This window comes from Falco rusticolus, chromosome 10 (assembly GCF_015220075.1).
Source record: "Falco rusticolus isolate bFalRus1 chromosome 10, bFalRus1.pri, whole genome shotgun sequence".
Classification (NCBI taxonomy): Eukaryota; Metazoa; Chordata; class Aves; order Falconiformes; family Falconidae; genus Falco; species Falco rusticolus.
In genome coordinates this window covers 6218719-6235630 of record NC_051196.1, presented here as the reverse complement: position 1 = coordinate 6235630, position 16912 = coordinate 6218719, and the positions used below count along the sequence as shown (strand labels likewise).

Below are 16912 nucleotides of genomic sequence, written 5' to 3'. Positions count from 1 at the left end.
TAACAGGATGACAAACTCAGCATGAGGTATTTTACAAATACGAAGTTGTGGCCCCTTGTCCTGAAAGATGTGACACTCAAGAAACTATTGTAATAGCAGTTTGTTCTAGTCAAAAATAGCAACCACAGTTAAACAGTATCCAACTTAGACTATAATCAAAGGCAACAATTCAGTGTCTATTAAAACTTGGATACTAACAAATAACTACCTTATAGCGACAAATTCTTGTAAAGAAAACATTATACTATTACACCATGCCCTGTCAAACATAAAAGTGGCAGAAATGCAATAAATATCCTATTTCTTAGAAATAAAAAACTGTACAATGCAATGCACATATCTACGCTGTTCAGCTTAATAGGAATCTATAGCTCCTCCTCCACCATATGTAAATAAAATTAATTTCTGAATAATTAACTGAACATAAATCAATAGAGACTGGGTCTGCTATGCAGTCGTAACAGTAAGGAATGATTCCGTAAGTATAAGTAAATGGAAACTAAGGCCTTAACAGTAAAAATGCGTTTGTCATAAAAGTAGTTGTTGTTCTGGAAAGAGTCTGACTAAACCTGATTTGTGTAAGTAAGGATTGGATCCAAATTCAAATTGCTGGTCCGAAAGTCACAAAACAAAGGCAAGGCTATAATTTCAGCAGAATTTGGTTCATTGGTTGATACCCGTATGGGATTTACCTGGTCAACGAAAGGCCCGTTCCCAGAGCAGGCCATACGCAAGCGTTACCCAGGCTGGCTTGTCCCCCCCAAGCAAAAACCACCAGAAACTCTGAGCCACTTTATCCACCTACTCCTTACAGATCAAAATGCAAAATGTTGCCGTGAAAACAAGGGAGAATATGCAAAGGTGTTATATGCTATGTATGCCACTGACATAATACTTTAATAGGATATGCTGTAATTTCCTGCAATTAATATCTTAGCAGAGCTATAAAGGCTTTTTTCCAAAATTATACCATTGCGTTTACAACACTAAAATTAATGTTGTGTCAACCTTTCCATTATAAGCCCCCTTTTTCAGAGGTTTATAACTTGGCTGTAAAAATACATTCTGGCCTAAAATGTGGCATGCAAGATCTCCATTTAGAAGCAGCCATTTTGATTAAATAAAAAATTTAAGTAAGTTTCTTGAATGCCCTACAAAACATGTGAGGGACCGCCAAGTAATCTAGGCATTCTTCAAACAAGAAATTATTTTCTCTCCCCCACAAGCCACTGTTCAAAGCATGTTTCACTGCCATGGAAGTTGCTCCACACCTGTAAGGAAAATACATGGATTTAGGAAAGTACAGATTCTTTCAGTGAGCGTAGTGCCTCCACGTGCCTCCTTCTGCATGATAGTGGCTACGCTTCTGGTCAGCAGCTCGGCCACTATCTGTGGGCCACTGAGGGGGAGACTCAGGCAAGCTGAAATGGTTTTCGTTTGGGGCAGGGGAGTGGGTTGAGAGGAACAAACAACTATATCTCTGTATGACTGACATGGATTCACTCTGGCTAAAAGCTCCGTCAGCGTAAATTAAGGCAAGTGATATAAACTGACAGAAAGTCATGATAGAAAAGTTGATCAAGACATTAGAGAACCACCCTGTGAATTCTGAAACCACAGATTTCAGGTCTGTCGAATTTCACATAATAAATGGAACGAGTCACTTAGAAAATTTAACTTAGGTGTTTAAATTAGGAACCTCGTTGTCTAATCAACAGAAGGTAATTCACAGCACCTGGACTGCTTTATATATGGAGCCAAAAGTCCTAATTCAGTCACCCAAATTAGATATCTAAAATTAGATGCCCCCAAATATCTATACGCTTTTTATTCTGCCTCAAGAGTGTTGTGAGGATAATACACTTCAGCTTATGAGACACTCAGATACGCAGTTACAGAGGAGATGAGTATCCTGAAAATATATCACCAATAAAATTCAATGAGATGGAAAAGACAAAGCTAGAAATGTGATAGTAGAGTTATTCATACAAATCACTCATCATCAGAGCAAAAAACATGTGCCATTCCTCCTCCTCTGAGAAAAGTTTGCTTCTATATTTATATTCCATAAATTGCTTTGTCAAAGAAGGAATCTCGGTCCATGCTTCAGCTATTAGGTATACGCTGCACTACCAACTCTATTTCGTTACCTGTAGCGAGTACCCACACTACACATTGATCTACCTGATCTAGCTTTTAAACAAATGCTATGTTCCTCCAGCTGGTTAATCTTTCATTTTACAGAATAAAAATGACTAATACATTACTTCAAAATAAAATTCCCTAATTCAAAACTTCCCTTCCATAATGTGGGGCGGTGATGTGTCTCAAGATCGATTTCACACTTCACCATCAACTGTGAATGTCTTTGCTTTTATTATTTGGTGTTACAACTTTAATGTTTTCTTAACATACTGTCATTTTGGGTGGGTGAATAAGATGAATTCAGCATTTCATAATGCACCATTGTATACTGTCTACATCATTTATTTTCTTTTTATTGAATGATTACAAACTTCAATTTAAAACTAATAACATTTTGTGGGAGTTACTGCATGTGAATTAAGTGTGGTGATGTCAGTGCATCCCTCCGGAATTTAAAAGATATTTCACTGTGTTATATCATGTGCCGCACAGTATATCAATTTTTATTTCCCATCCCTCAAGTATGGAATGCATACTGTGTAACTTCTTAGTTTCTCAATATAGACATAATTTACCCAAGCTGTGCAAATGCCCAGCTCGCTGAAGATGATATATAAAAGATTTATATAAAAGACTAGTTCTTTCAAACAAGCAAAAGTCTTGCATGCAACACAAGCCACTATATTATCTAATTATCTGGGGAGAGGGGGTTCTAATGTAACAGACAAAAAAGGAAATAGGGTGTAAATTGCTGCCATAAACCAACTTTTCTTTACTTTAACAATGACTAAAATTAGATAGGTAAATTCCAGGCAAGGCCATTCACCTTTCCTTGAGAGCTATGCTTTGACATTTTTGTGAGTGTCTGGATTAGCTGGTTGCATAAGACCATGAATATTAGAAATATTCTTTCACTTTACTTTCACATACATGCCATCAAATGTATACCAAATGTTTAACAGCACCTGGTTTGCTCATTTACCGGTTTGCATATAGTACTACTTTCTTTATGTGAATTCATAATTCCTAAATGCATTCAGAGAGCAATGCACTTACTTCTTCCTTGCTGTCATGACATTAAATGTATTTAAAATAAGTTTTTATGCTCAGATTGATTCAGTAATACACTTTCATTCCAGAGCATTCCCACAATTACAACTAAAAACCGTTTTGATTCTTTAGTCCAGGATTTAGTCCATCTGGCAAATCTAAGATTTTACTGTGAGATTTCAAAAAGCACTTTACAATTTGTTTGCTAAATGCTTTTGGCCTTTTTATGTGGGGCTGTACTTCATCATTTTCCTCCAAATACCTGCTTTTGCAGACAGAAATTTTGACCTCTGATATCATCACATTCCAGTCTTGCCTATATATCTGAATATATCCATAAATCAAGTCATTTCAATACTAACATTTATTAACTATTTTCTTTATTCACTATCTTCTGATGAGTGTGTCAGTGTGGTGGTTTTTTTAAAAAAGAAAAAAAAGGAAAAAAGAAAAAAGTAATTCAAATCCTGATTGTTCTCTCTCTTGGCCATCACACGGTTGTCAATCACAAAAATCATCACTGAAAAAGTAACTAATTAGAAATGAAAGGCCAACATCTTACACAGTTTCTGTCAGTCCTGGGATGTTTCAGCGTAACACTGATGTAAGACCTGAAAAAGAGCTGGTGTGCCCAAAAGGTTGCCTGCTTTTTCCAACTACATCTGTCTGTCTAATAAAACAAATTACATCCCCTAAATCCCCTGCGTCATTTGTATCTTTGATATTCCAAGCACAATACTAATATTCTAAGTCCTTCTTCATAGGAGATGCCCAGTTCTGCAAAGCCTACTTATGTGAGGAACACTTAGGTAGACAAGGCATCAAATACTGGCTATGCAAGTGTTGCTCAAGCAAGTAAGACTACTCAGGATCAGCCCTGTTGGTAGGCTGCCAGTTGGCTCAAATTCTGCTCCCAGTTATCCAGTTTAGCTTGTGCACACACCACTTAGGAAAGAAACTGGTTTTCTGTACTGGAGCAAATAGTGCATTATTATTTAATTTTTTCCAGGGATCACAATACTGTGAAGATGACGTTCGGCAGGCTGACAGGAGGGGTGATGCAGACCCATACTGCCAGAGGAGCAGCACCAGCAAGGCTCAGAGGGGCACGATCTCTGCCAGCCCACTCAGGAGCTAGACCAGGGTGCCTGGATCAGCCAGCCCTGGGGCTGCCACAGCACGTCGCTCCACGCTTGGCTGGAACAGGCAGACCACCAGCCGAGAGTGACCCCTGGGCAGTGGTACAGGTGGATCGCAAATATTTGCTTGATCCTCTGCTGTTATTCAGGAGCTGGTTATAATCTGCCCCTAAATTGAGAGGGCTCAGATCTGAGGCCCGTCTGTAAGCAAAGGCTGCTGTACGAGTGTTTGGGCTCAATAGAATCAATGAGATTTTAGCCCCTTGCTTTGGCAGAGGCACAGCTGAGAACAAGCCCCTAAACCTCGGCCAGATTGCACTGCAGCACGCCCAGAGCAAACGACGCAGCCGTACTTGAACTGGGGAGGCCCGTGCCTTCGTTTCCAATTTTAAAACACACGTGGGAGAGGAAAAGTGGGAGGGCAGCTACTATCATCTTCTGCACCAACACGAGCCTGAGAAACAATGACATTTACTTTGGTTTAACTAATTTCCACACATCAGATCGCGTTTGGCACCCGTGTGCCAAAGTCCTATTCTTCAAGTCTGTTGAAATACCACTTTCCGAAACATGTGTGCTAACATTTGGCCAACACCACCACAAGATCATTTTATTAACTTGTAGTTCATTTCATAGACTGCTGCTCATGTTGCTAACATATGCTATTCTACCATTTACTGCTCTATAATTAGAGAAGTCATATGAAAGAGATACACAAGGCTTAATTTTTGCATTAAATACAATTTGTTTAGACTCGGGTAGGCGAAATAAAGCTATTTAAAAGAAAAAAAACATATAGTGAATTACAAAACTGCAAGACAGCTTATTTAACTCTTAGAAGGTCACAGTAAAAATTTGTAGAAACCCAGCCCCCCACCTCCAGACTCCATACAGTTTTAAGGACTGTTTTAAGAGTCAAATCCAGAACTATTTTCTGCTTTGTCAGGATAAATCTTGTTTCCAGGGGCCTCGGGCAGAGCAGCTAGAGGGATCCTTGCAAACAGGGGACCAAGGTGCAAAGGCAGAAGCTTAAGAGTAACACAGGAGGGGAGAACCTCTATCACAGTGTGTCTTTTTGCTTCGGCCACCATCACGCTGTTGCACCAAAGCAGTTTTAGTATGGAAGAGGCTCAATAAAGGATAGGGAACATCGTCAGAATATTTGTTAAAGCACAGGCTGCTCAGAGAAGGTAAGGATCCCACATCACTTCTCTTTCTACACAGCTGACACAGAAAATTCCAAGCTAGCCAGCCATGAAGATGGCTTTTGTTGGAAAAAAGCTGGCCTGTAATACCTTTCACTTGGGTAATTATCAAATAAGGACTCTAGAGCTCATTAATAAGCCACTATGAAATAATAAATAAAATATGAAACATTTGACTTTGATGTTTAGCATATTTGTCTTTCCTCCATTGGATAAGTTTCCATTTTCACTAGACAAGTTCTGAGCTGGACAGATGCTGTGACACCACCACCCCCCCCAGCAGAGCCCTGGGAATTCGAATCAATGGTTCAACGACAAGTTACAGGCACCTGACAGCGCTGCTCTCTGCCATGTGCACACAACGGCATGGCAGAAGGGACTTAGACATAGATTACTGTTTTGGGGGGTTTTTTAACTGTTTAAAGAAAAAGAAAAAAAGATACCAATGACAGCTGGGAAGCAATTCATAAGCGATCTGGAATTTAAGGGAAATGTATCCTCTCTACTGTAAATTAATAAACTGCAGCTATAGTTTATTAAGGCATCACAATAATTTACATTTTCTACTGCCATAATCTTGACTGCTTATAAATTACAGTAGTTTTACCTATTCTTTAATCCAGAAACATCATTATTAAAATGTTTGATGCAGGCTACAGTGCATCTATCATTACTTGTAAAAGTTAATTAGATTAGATAAAAGAAATAATTAGATTTGCATTTTTATCCTGGTTTTAAACTTCCAAAGAAGATCACAACAGTGTGCCTGTGGGCAATTAAAAACAGCATACAGCAGTGAAATATAAAGGCAAAAAAGGTCTGTTTTTCCTGGCTAATTCATGATTGAAGATACAATTACAAAATATTTTAAGGGTTTGCTGAAGCTGGGGGCTATTCCTAGACTTCTAAGCTTTGTTTATAACTCTCGCTCTCTTTCAAGGGAGTATCTGATCTGCGTACCCTGCCAATAGAAGTATCAAATTGCTTTCAATGGCTTTATTTGGTCCTGTTCAGAGCTTGCTGGAAGGGGATCAGTTTCACGATCAATAAAAAAAAAAAAAAAAATTAAAAAAAAAAAAGAAGAAAAGAAAAAAAAGGTGGGGGAGAATATTCCCTAGTGCCAGAACAGTAACATATAAATCGCTTTTTGCTTGTCAATGATAAATACAGTTTACAAAGCGGGACAACCTCAGAGAGTATAACTGAAGTGACAATAACTAGATTCCAGCTTGTGCCTTTTCAGCGAGCTCGCTGTGAGGAGCTTAACCTGTCTCCAAAAGGCAATAAATGAAAGGTTCGGCTCTTAAAATTGGAGGTCAGTTACATACTTAATGATGAAGCATATCTTTAAATCTATTTCTACTATTATTATCCTAGCAAAAAATTAATTAACCAGGTCAGGGAGGCTATGAAGGCTAATGTGGAATGTAATTATTCCTGATCTTTAGACATGTACTTCACATAAAGAGATAGTCCTTATTCAGCTCACCAGGTATCTGAACTGTCAGTAGTTAATCATAGATAAGAAGAGTCATTGGTTCAGCCTCTTAAGTTTTAAGTATGATTCAAATGATTCCTATTCAAGGACAGTTTAAATAGTTGTAATTTTTATGTTACTATCCTTTTGTTTGTTTACTATCACAGTAATCATGTTCACTCTTTTTGACTGAAACAGAAAAGGCAAGAACATTAATACGAAAATACAACACCATGAATGTATAGTTTAAAACTAGAAATAAAATTACTCTTAGGAATAATTTCTAATGGCTGAATTAAAACAGAAAGCTGAGGAGAGCAGAGGAAGCCAGTTTTTCTATGCAGTGGAAATCATACTGATTCAAACAGAAAACAAAATGCTCTGCAATAGCACGGAGCATTGTACAGAGGCATAAGGTGATGGGAAATGGATGAAAGCAGTTTGGATCAGCTGGCACTGTAACACCCATTGCAAGTTTTTGCAGAAAAGCTGAACCACCAGTGTCCCTTTTGAAGATTTCAGGCACTACTTCGGACTCGCCCTAACAAAGCCTGCCCACCAGTGGAGGGAAATCCTCCAACTTTCATCCCTCAAATCCACACACACCCCCTGGAGGGGAATCCTGGAGCAACGTGCTCCAAGCATCAGTGGGATCCAAATCCTTCTTCAGCTGGACACATGGGGTCAAAAGCAGTCCCCAAGCCTCACTCTGAAAGGACTGAGTTCTGGCAGGGAGGCACCGAATTCCAGGGGTTTCAGGGCCTCAACTGCTTCCCAAGGTTGGAACCATTCTAGGGATGCAAGCCTTCCTTTCTTCCAGGGTAGTCTTACCTTCATGATGTACCACCACATTGCTCCTTTAAACAGGTTTTCCCTTATCCCTAGAGGTTTTTGCTTTCACAGCATAGGCTAAAAGATGTCCATGAAATACTCTCATTTTGCCCTTTCTACTTCAAGAAGTCTTTTTATTAAACAAAAAAAGAAAGTTAATTTAAAAAATCTGCATCAACCTGGAGACCGATCTGTGAGCTCTTACTTGCCCTACAGTATTTTTTCAACTTTATTTCCACTAAAAGCAACGATTTCTCTGCACAGTTTTGCAGAATGAAGGACTTCATTTGGCACACTAGATTTCCTCCCATTTCTGTGGACTCTGCTGTAGAAGAGTTTATGAACATTATGAACATTTGAGCTGAACAGTAATAATACACTGCCTTTATCTGAACTTTTTCATTTAAGATTCTCAAAACATTAACTTGAATTGAGGAACAGGAAACAATTTGCCAAATTTCAGATAATCAGAGACAGAACTAAGAACAACTCCAGATTCCCACTCACTTTAGCCAACAGATAAAACTGCTTTCCCCAACGCAAACACCCTGAAAGTAACATTAGCTTCACTTAGAAAACATGAGACGATTATGCAGAACATTTAATGACCTCAGAACTCTTGAAATACCTATGTTGTTTTCATATGGTAAGCCTAGCTAATATCCTCTTTGCTCACAGATTGTTGACAATGTTTTAGATGCATAACAAGCCTGGAGGACGGTGCCCCAGTAAATGGTCTTAAAAATAAAACAGAACAAAACAAAACCCAACTAATTTAAAGAAGGTGTTAAAATTATGAAACAAACAAATAATATACAACACAAAGTAAATAATAAATACCAAATAATGATATTTTTTCAGTAAATTAACCTAGTAGGTGTCCAGGGAAAGATGTGTTTGAGTTAATATGGATTATCTACACTTTTAGCCCCATCTAAAGACATTTCTAATTGTTTAAATAGTTAAATAAACTGGATGCACTTATTCACAGAAATTACTGTTTAAGAATTAACGCTGTACCTCAGAAGATGACAGTGGTACACTGTGTACCTCCTGATGAAAACATTGCCTCAGCAATGCCCCACTCCTCCTTCCTGAAGAACATACAGTGCTCAGTTCAAGTAGCTGTGCCATGAATAGGCCCATGCCGAGATGGAACTGGCACCTGTGCTACTCACATTTTGTAATCTCTTCAAAAGGGGAGTGTCAGGGAAAATTACTATTGTTTTTCCATGCATACAAAGTATAGATAAGGATCCATGCCATTTTATGGAAGTAATGGCTGTTTCCTGAAATGGTTTGCTCAAGAGCATCTTTAAACAAATGCACCTCCTGAATAAAATCGAGTAAGTTATTGGGAACACAGTTCCGAATTCTACCAAGCCCCAAAACTAAATTGAGAATGCAAACATTTATTAGAAAATTGTTCTTTCTCCTCAAGCCACGGCGCACGCAATTCACATCTCACTGCAGATCCATATGCTATAGGCATCAGCACGCGTATCCTTTCTAGTTAATGGAGAGAAACAGCCATTTTAGGCAACAATTAATCTGACATATTTTAAACATCTACTTTAGGAAAAGATGAATTGCATCCTAAAACTATTAACTCTGCTTCTCTGTTCACTGTAAAAATAATCTGGATAATGAATTGAGACAGAGCCTACACTAGAGTTACCTACTTTTGATATGATGAACCCCACCCAGAGTCACGGGTGTGACCAGTATCGGTATTGAGGTTTCCCGGGAAGACGCTGGGAAGGGACCTGGGAGAACCGGCACAGCACTGCATCTCTTGTCTGCCTCCTGGTTTCCCTGCATCCCACCTATAGCCCTTAGGGAGCTACACCTCTCAACAACATGCACCACTTGTAATCATCTCAATACCAACAGACTCCATCACCAACCACAGAGGCAACTAAGCAACCAACATCTCTCTCCAGCAACTCCTGGCTAGCAAACCCGCCACAGAATTAAGGAGGAACAAATAAACAAAGAACAACCCCTTGGCTCACAAGCAAATGGACTACGTAAGCTGGTGTTTAGCCTAGGAAACAAACTCCTAACAAACTTTTTTTTAGTAATCTCCTCTTGAGATCAATGTATGTTTGAAATGGCATCTGCCCAACATGCCCAGTGCTTCATGCTGGAGCCTATGGGCTCCAGTATTCCTTGGCAACATTCCAGTATTCCTTGGGCAATAGTTGATGCCCACTACCAATCTGGCTAACCAGCTGGGAGAGGAAACAGTCCTCACTGCCTCCAACACCCTGATTAGATTCATGTAAATATAAAGACACATAAAGAGGCCAAACTGCTGAGGAACTATGGAATAAGAGTAGCTTATATTGGCAAGAATTTTGAACAAATGTAGGGAAGGATCCTCAAGAAATAATTTAGCTCACATGAACAGAATAAGCACTAAAACACTTCTTTGCATATATGTCTAGGAAAAGATGGAAAGAAATCTTGTGGAGGGTTCAGCACTATGTCAGAGAACGTTGTGAGTGAACAAGAAAATTAACGTGCAACCTATTCTAAGACCTCATTTTGTCGGAGTCGGTGGAAGAGTAAACCTACTGGAAAGTATTGAGTGAACTGAAACACAAAGTACCTCCAAAATTTTTACTGCAGAGGGGATACTTCCAGTAAAATATACCCACATTCTCCAAACAGGAACAAAAATGACCTGGTCATGAGTACTCTTTCTGGCCTAATTTTTAAATGAATTTAAAAATTTAAACATTTGTCATGCAAATAACTGCTCAGTTTAGCAGACTCAGCTATGGTTGAGTCTTAACTATTATGCCAAGTAAAGACTTTTTTATACGATGCTTTGTTTTTTGAAGCCAGACTTGTTAATAACACTTTTAGAGAAGATGGTGATTTTTTCCTTTTTCTATTCTTATCTCTCTTTCATCCTTTACATACACCTAATATGAACACAGTCTTCCGATAGGCAATGAAAATAATGGTGTTTTAAAATTCAATTGTGTCTCTCATCCCAGGTATCAACACATTTATATATGTTAATCAAATTCCTTAAAGTGCAACTGAAACTGCATTACAATATTTGCAAAAGCATTGACAAGTATTTATTTGGGATGAGGGAAGGAAAAACTTCATTTTTGGCATCTTGTAACATGGCAATCAGCAGATTAAAGGATAAACCCAATAGTCCAAGCTTCTAAGAAATGACTGGCAGCACAATCATCTGCCAGACCAAACCGAAATATTTAAATTAAAGAACAGGCCCAGCGAAATGCGTTCAGACAAAGTAGGGAGCAGAGGAGGAAACAGAGTCACACCAACAATGCCACTATCAACATGTCACTCCCTACCCCCCACACAGTTGCACACAATTAAACCGGGTTCTGCGTACAAGTACAGATCATCGGAAACCTCCAGAACGCTTCCAGCTCCACAAAGGCACAGTTACCCCAGAGGTACACAGGACACATATACCTGTGGGTCTTTCTACATGGGCAGGCTGGTCCCAGGGACGTAGCATTGTCTCAGTGTCTATTACCCTATTCTATAGCTGTTTGCTTTAGTTAATGAAATGGAAAACATTCTTCTAACCTTCTTATAAAGCCCATTTTGCATTTGTAGAATAAGGAATTCTATAAACAATGGTTAAGACTCTGCTTTTACTTCAGACAACTCAAACTGATTGCAGATTTCAGAATTAAATGACAAGATTTAAGAAATAGTCCATAACTTTCAGAAGAAAGCTCTACTTATTAAAGAAAAGCAAAAGCCCTTTCCACCAAAAAGGTGCCTGACAATAATTTTCTAAGACGCAAAGACCCTCCAAAAAGAGCACCTTTACTGAGGCTTGTTAGTAAAGCATGTGGCTGCTTTATTTTAGATCCTTCTCTCTCCATAAATGGAATTTAAGTATAATCAGAAGAGAGCAATAAAACACACTGACCTGAATTTGCTGCTGCAGTAGATTGATTTTGTGCTGCTGTTGCAGAAGTTGCTGCTGTTGTCTTGCAATCTATTAGAAATAAAATTTCCATTAAATTAAAACAGTAATATTGAAACTGCAATATTTTTGAGTGAAAAACATCTTATTAGTTATTCTTTATTTTACTTTTATTAAGCATCATCTATATTTTAGAAAAAAATGAAGGATATTTTAGAGGTATCTGTATATGTGACATAAACATTTTAAATTTAAGTGCAACATAAAAATCTAGTTAGCCAGTAAGAAATATGTATTTTAAGCACTTAGGCCTCAACTCTGCATAGCATAGAAACATGGGTTTAGCTGTGCACGTGAATAATCTCATCACTATTCAACAAAGCATTTAAGCCTGTGGTGATCTTTGACTATTATGCATTACTGTTAGCTACAATGGGAATGAAACACATGCTTAAAATTAAGTGCTTTGCTGAATGGGGATGGGATTACTCAGGTGCTTAAGGTTAAACACACATTTTCCTGCTTTGCTGAACTGGAGCCTTAGCTAGTATTTATAGATGTTTCACTATTCAGCACAAGCTCCTAGGGCAAGCTTCTCTAACTTCATTCACAATGAGCAGCACATTACTTCTCTTGTAAATCTTGGAGTCTTCCTTGGAACTACTCAGGGAAGTAGGATCTCATTCTGTGTGAAAGCAGTACCTGACACTCAGTAACAGCCTCCACACAGCCCTGCTCATTTGGTAGATTCAGTAAAGGATCTGGAGGGTAAAGGTTCACTTTGTCCCTTCTCTAATATAGATGGAGGGAAGCAAGTGTTCAGGGCAGGGAACACCGAGACACAAATGACAGACGATCTGCCGCAGCCACCCTGCTCCCCAGTTCCCACAAACATCCAAAACCAGCATGCAAGAGTAGCAGGGAAATAGGCTCATGCCCTGAGAGCTCCCTGCGATGGGTAACACAGGCTGCAGCTATTGGGGACAAGCCGCACAGGGAGCTGGGGGAGCAACTGGACTTCTGCTTTAGAAGGGTAGCTGTGCTGCAGGCTGAAACAAGGACAAGATTTGTGTTTCCTGAAAATCCTGGCCTCAGCGCTTCTGCTACCTTCATTTCTTAAGTATAATTTCCCCTCCTATAAATATTTATCTAGAGCAGAGGAACCACATAAAACAGCAAGAAGCTGGTGACAAAAGATAGTTTGGTAACTCAAATCCACTGTTCCGGTTCTGGCAACAACCCTCCTGGTCTCCCTTCCCCATCTTCCGAGCATGCTTACTCTCTTATAAACAGAGAAAGCTAAGTAAAGTGTTTTTGATGATAAAAAAAAATTACAGAAATGTAGCAAGGTTGATTTGGAAATAAACAATCACATAGTTTCAGTGCAAACTGTTCAGATTAACTCCTAAGGAATCTGCAGTTACATATTAACAGCTTGTAATTGTGTATACCAAAGATCAAGCTGCCATGTCCTTAGTCTCACTTTATCACCTGGAAATAGCTGTAAATTTTTTTCACCGCTACAGTTAGAATTCACTTCTGTATGGGAAACCAACACAAAATTCATACTCTTTTAAGTCTTCCATACAGCCTCAAAGAGACAAATTGAGGTCTATCTGATTCTAGGGCTGTATCAAGGCAAAGCGCCACACAGAAACAGCATCAGGCAACTATCATAGCCCACTACACTGATGCTTGTAACAGGGATCTGTCAAACTCCCTTTATGAGCCTGGTTTGAGTATCTCTGGACAAATGTCCCAGTAAAGCCCATAAAAATACGGTGAATGAAGACTGAGGAAGCAGGCACTAGTCTGCTAGTGAAAGAGAGAGTTCAAACAGAGCCAGCAGCCTGTGTGCCTAGGTAAGCTATGAGCAGCCCCTAGGACCTCAGGTCATCTGCTGTCAGATCAGTGGTCAGCAGTAGTGTCTATTCTTAGTTATCCAATGATAACTGTGCTATAAAGAATATTTAAAAACCTGTATGAGTGCTTGGGTTACTATTTTTAATGAGTAACACATCAATTCCATCTTAGAACTGCAGTGCTTGTCACTAAAGGTGAGCTCTGTTGGGTTTATGTCCACATTGTCCCTGCTGCTAAAATCTCAGTGAAGGTAACAGACTATCACGATACTGAGCTTCAGAAAGGAATTACTTGTAATTTCACATTGAAATCAGACACTACATCGAGCTGCACCATGGGTCATTCTTTTCTGAGTGCTCTATCTTTTTTCACAGATACACAGGATCCTATGTCCAGAATGGCTTGGAGCTGCTGGTGACCTGGCTGCTGCTTAACATGGTGAGCTATAGCCAAGGCAGGGATGAGACCTTGGTCTATATGTGCAAAGGCACTGCTCTGCCAGAGTTCAGACTGCTTGTGCACAGCCTTTTGTACTTGCATGGACAATACGGTACCGTTTGAATAGGCATTTCCTGATGAAAACCAGTAATATACTGTGAAGCATCTAAGGGCAATGGTTCCTCTTAGAAGGAGCAGTACTGTGATAGAAAATGTACCCAATACCCCGCAATGCAATTACCATCACATAGTCCTGATGTATAGGCTTGACACGGTAAAGTAGGGTACACAAGCACCATGTGGCTCAAATTCTGAATTTTATTTGCCTATCGGTTGAGCTACATGCTCGCTTCATTGAGCATGACAACCTAGTTTTAAGTGTCATTTAATTTTCATTTTGAAATATAATTACAAAGTGTTCACTGTAAGATATCACTCGTCTGCAAATGTGTCAAGATTAATTTGTGCTAGCTTATTCACAAGTGTCAATAGTTAATTACTGTGTCATCTCTGGATGGCTAAATGACATTCTAACTTCTGATTTTTTACAGTGTTCCTTTATGTTATTTTCCATTAGGGGATGAGTCCATATTCCTACATGTGGGCAAATACTCAAGAACATAAAATACCAGACGTCACAACTCATTAAAATCAACAGAGCATATATTGCTGTATATATCCTATAAAATACGTTTAACTGAAAAGATAATTCTAGTAATAATGTCACATTCCTAAAAACCACACATTAATTTGGATCTGTCTGATCTAATGCCTAGGGGACTAGTATACGGGAGCACTGTTGTTACACTTTCGTGCAATAAGGAAGGGTCAGCTCTCTGAACAACTGCATCTTTAAAAAAAACCAAGGGCAAAACCATGAACAAACAAATCAAACCTTACTTATAGAAGATATTTGAAGGTTTGAGGATGCTTAAGGGTTTTTGTTCAATTATTTTCTTGACAAAAAGAGAACGAGTTAAATAATGGTTGTAGTCTGGCTTATTTGTAACTCCCAAAATTGCACCTCAGTGCAAGAAACAGGAACTGTGAAATATATCAAATGCCATTTATTCTAGGAAAGAGATTATTTGAATGTTTGCACACACTTTTTTGTCTCAGGGTCCTACAATATTTCCTCTTTCTGGAAAAAGATGTCATTTCTGAAGATTTTTAAGCTCTTTTAACAAAAAAGATGAAACACCAAGCAGAACAGTGTTTATGATAAGCATTCTGCATGAAACATTTTCACAGGTTTCTTTCTTGGAGCCTCACCTGTTCTTGCTGTTGGCGAGCAAGGTCCATTTGCTGCCGTTGTTTTTCAATTTGTGAGGCTGCCAGCTTTTTCTGTTCATCATGGGCAGCCAGGAGCTGCTCCCGTAAGCTGATCAGCTGGGTGATCATAGTAGAGAGCTGTCGCTCTTTTTCTGCCAGGCTTTCTGGTGTACCTAAATGTGCAGGAAAGATGTACTGTAAATATGAGATAGACAATAGTTACCAAGCAATATTCACACAAAAAATGGCTGAATCACCAACATGCTTATTTCAAGCGGTAGCTTGAGTATATGTTTTACTAACAAATCCCAAAAGAATCTAGCACATAGCTTTACTGTGCTCTAAGCAGTGGAGGATGTAACAAAAATTGGAGCAGAAAAGATATAGAGTATTTCTTGTTTTCTGACAGGAGTAATTAACGATGCATGGGGTACAAATCCCTATATCTTTTCCATCTAAATCTGCCCAGTGTGATAAATACATTCACAGTTCATCAGACATAATTTTCCTTCACTTTAAATATTTTGTTGTTTTTTCCCCCTAGTATGTAAAAATTCTAAAAAAAAATATAAAAAATTAAAAGATGCTGTCCAGTGGAAGAAGCAGTTTAATAGTTTATTGATCATTTCTCTAAAACACCCATATATCTGGTAGTTCATTTGGGTAAATGTAAGCTTTGGTTATGGAATGCATATTAAAAATGAGCTCTACTTGTCCCTAAGAGAAACGGCTAACCTGAGAAAATGGCTTAAAAATTTTCATTTAACTTCCAAAGTTTACTCTACAGAGAGCACTTAATTAATATGAAACTACGGTACATTTATTCTTCGCACTAATGATGCTTAATGGTCTGTTTAGGGGTAAATTGCATGGGTCTCCTAAGTAAAGAGTACAGGGTCCTTTTGCAAATCAATCCAAGAATATCCCGTCTTACGTACAAACATATTACTCTGTCACAAGCAACAATGTCAGCTCCTGTATTTGAGCCATACACTGCATCTCCTTGTGTAAGCGTCTCAGACCCACAGCTCTAGACCAGGTAATACAATTACAGTAAGGTAGCAGTTCAGGAATATTGGAAGAGGTTTACAGTTGGAAGTGGGAAAAATGAAACAATTTTATGTTGTACAGGAGAACTGGGAGTCAGAGAAGAAGCAAACTAAATCAAGAACTAGTCAGGTCTGTAATCTGCCCCAGTGATGTGAGAAGTGGCACAAAAGAGAGGTTATTTGCATACTTCAATTCCTCCATTCACAACAGAGGACTGTGATAAAAAATCCACAGGTCTTGTGAAGAGGAAGACAATGTGTGAGGAACAGGACCTGGGAGGGAATGGAGAAACTGTCACCAAAATTGTGATTCTACCTTCTTCTCAGGAGTAAGATGGATACCTTCTAGGGAAGAGAAGAAAGAGGTTGGCAGGTTTCATTGGGAGAGGGAAGACAAAACGGACTCGCGCCAAGCAGGTGACAAACCCAAGATGCTCGGCTGCTTACATCATGCTATGATGAGAGAAATTCTTAAAGAGAATTTCATTTGCAAAAGCAGCATACAAGAAACC

At 38.9% G+C, this 16912-nt stretch overlaps 1 protein-coding gene across 9 annotated transcripts in view; it reads right to left on the bottom strand.

Moving 5' to 3' along the window:
- SOX6 (SRY-box transcription factor 6) overlaps window positions 1-16912 on the bottom strand; it is a 372748-nt gene that overhangs the window by 132014 nt on the left and 223822 nt on the right. For all 9 annotated transcript variants that reach the window (XM_037401650.1, XM_037401652.1, XM_037401645.1 and 6 more), the window contains 2 exons: window positions 15352-15524; window positions 11782-11850 (listed from right to left, as the gene is read on the bottom strand). In XM_037401650.1, coding sequence (XP_037257547.1) covers window positions 11782-11850; window positions 15352-15524 — 242 coding nt within the window. The remainder of the gene's footprint in view (window positions 1-11781; window positions 11851-15351; window positions 15525-16912) is intronic.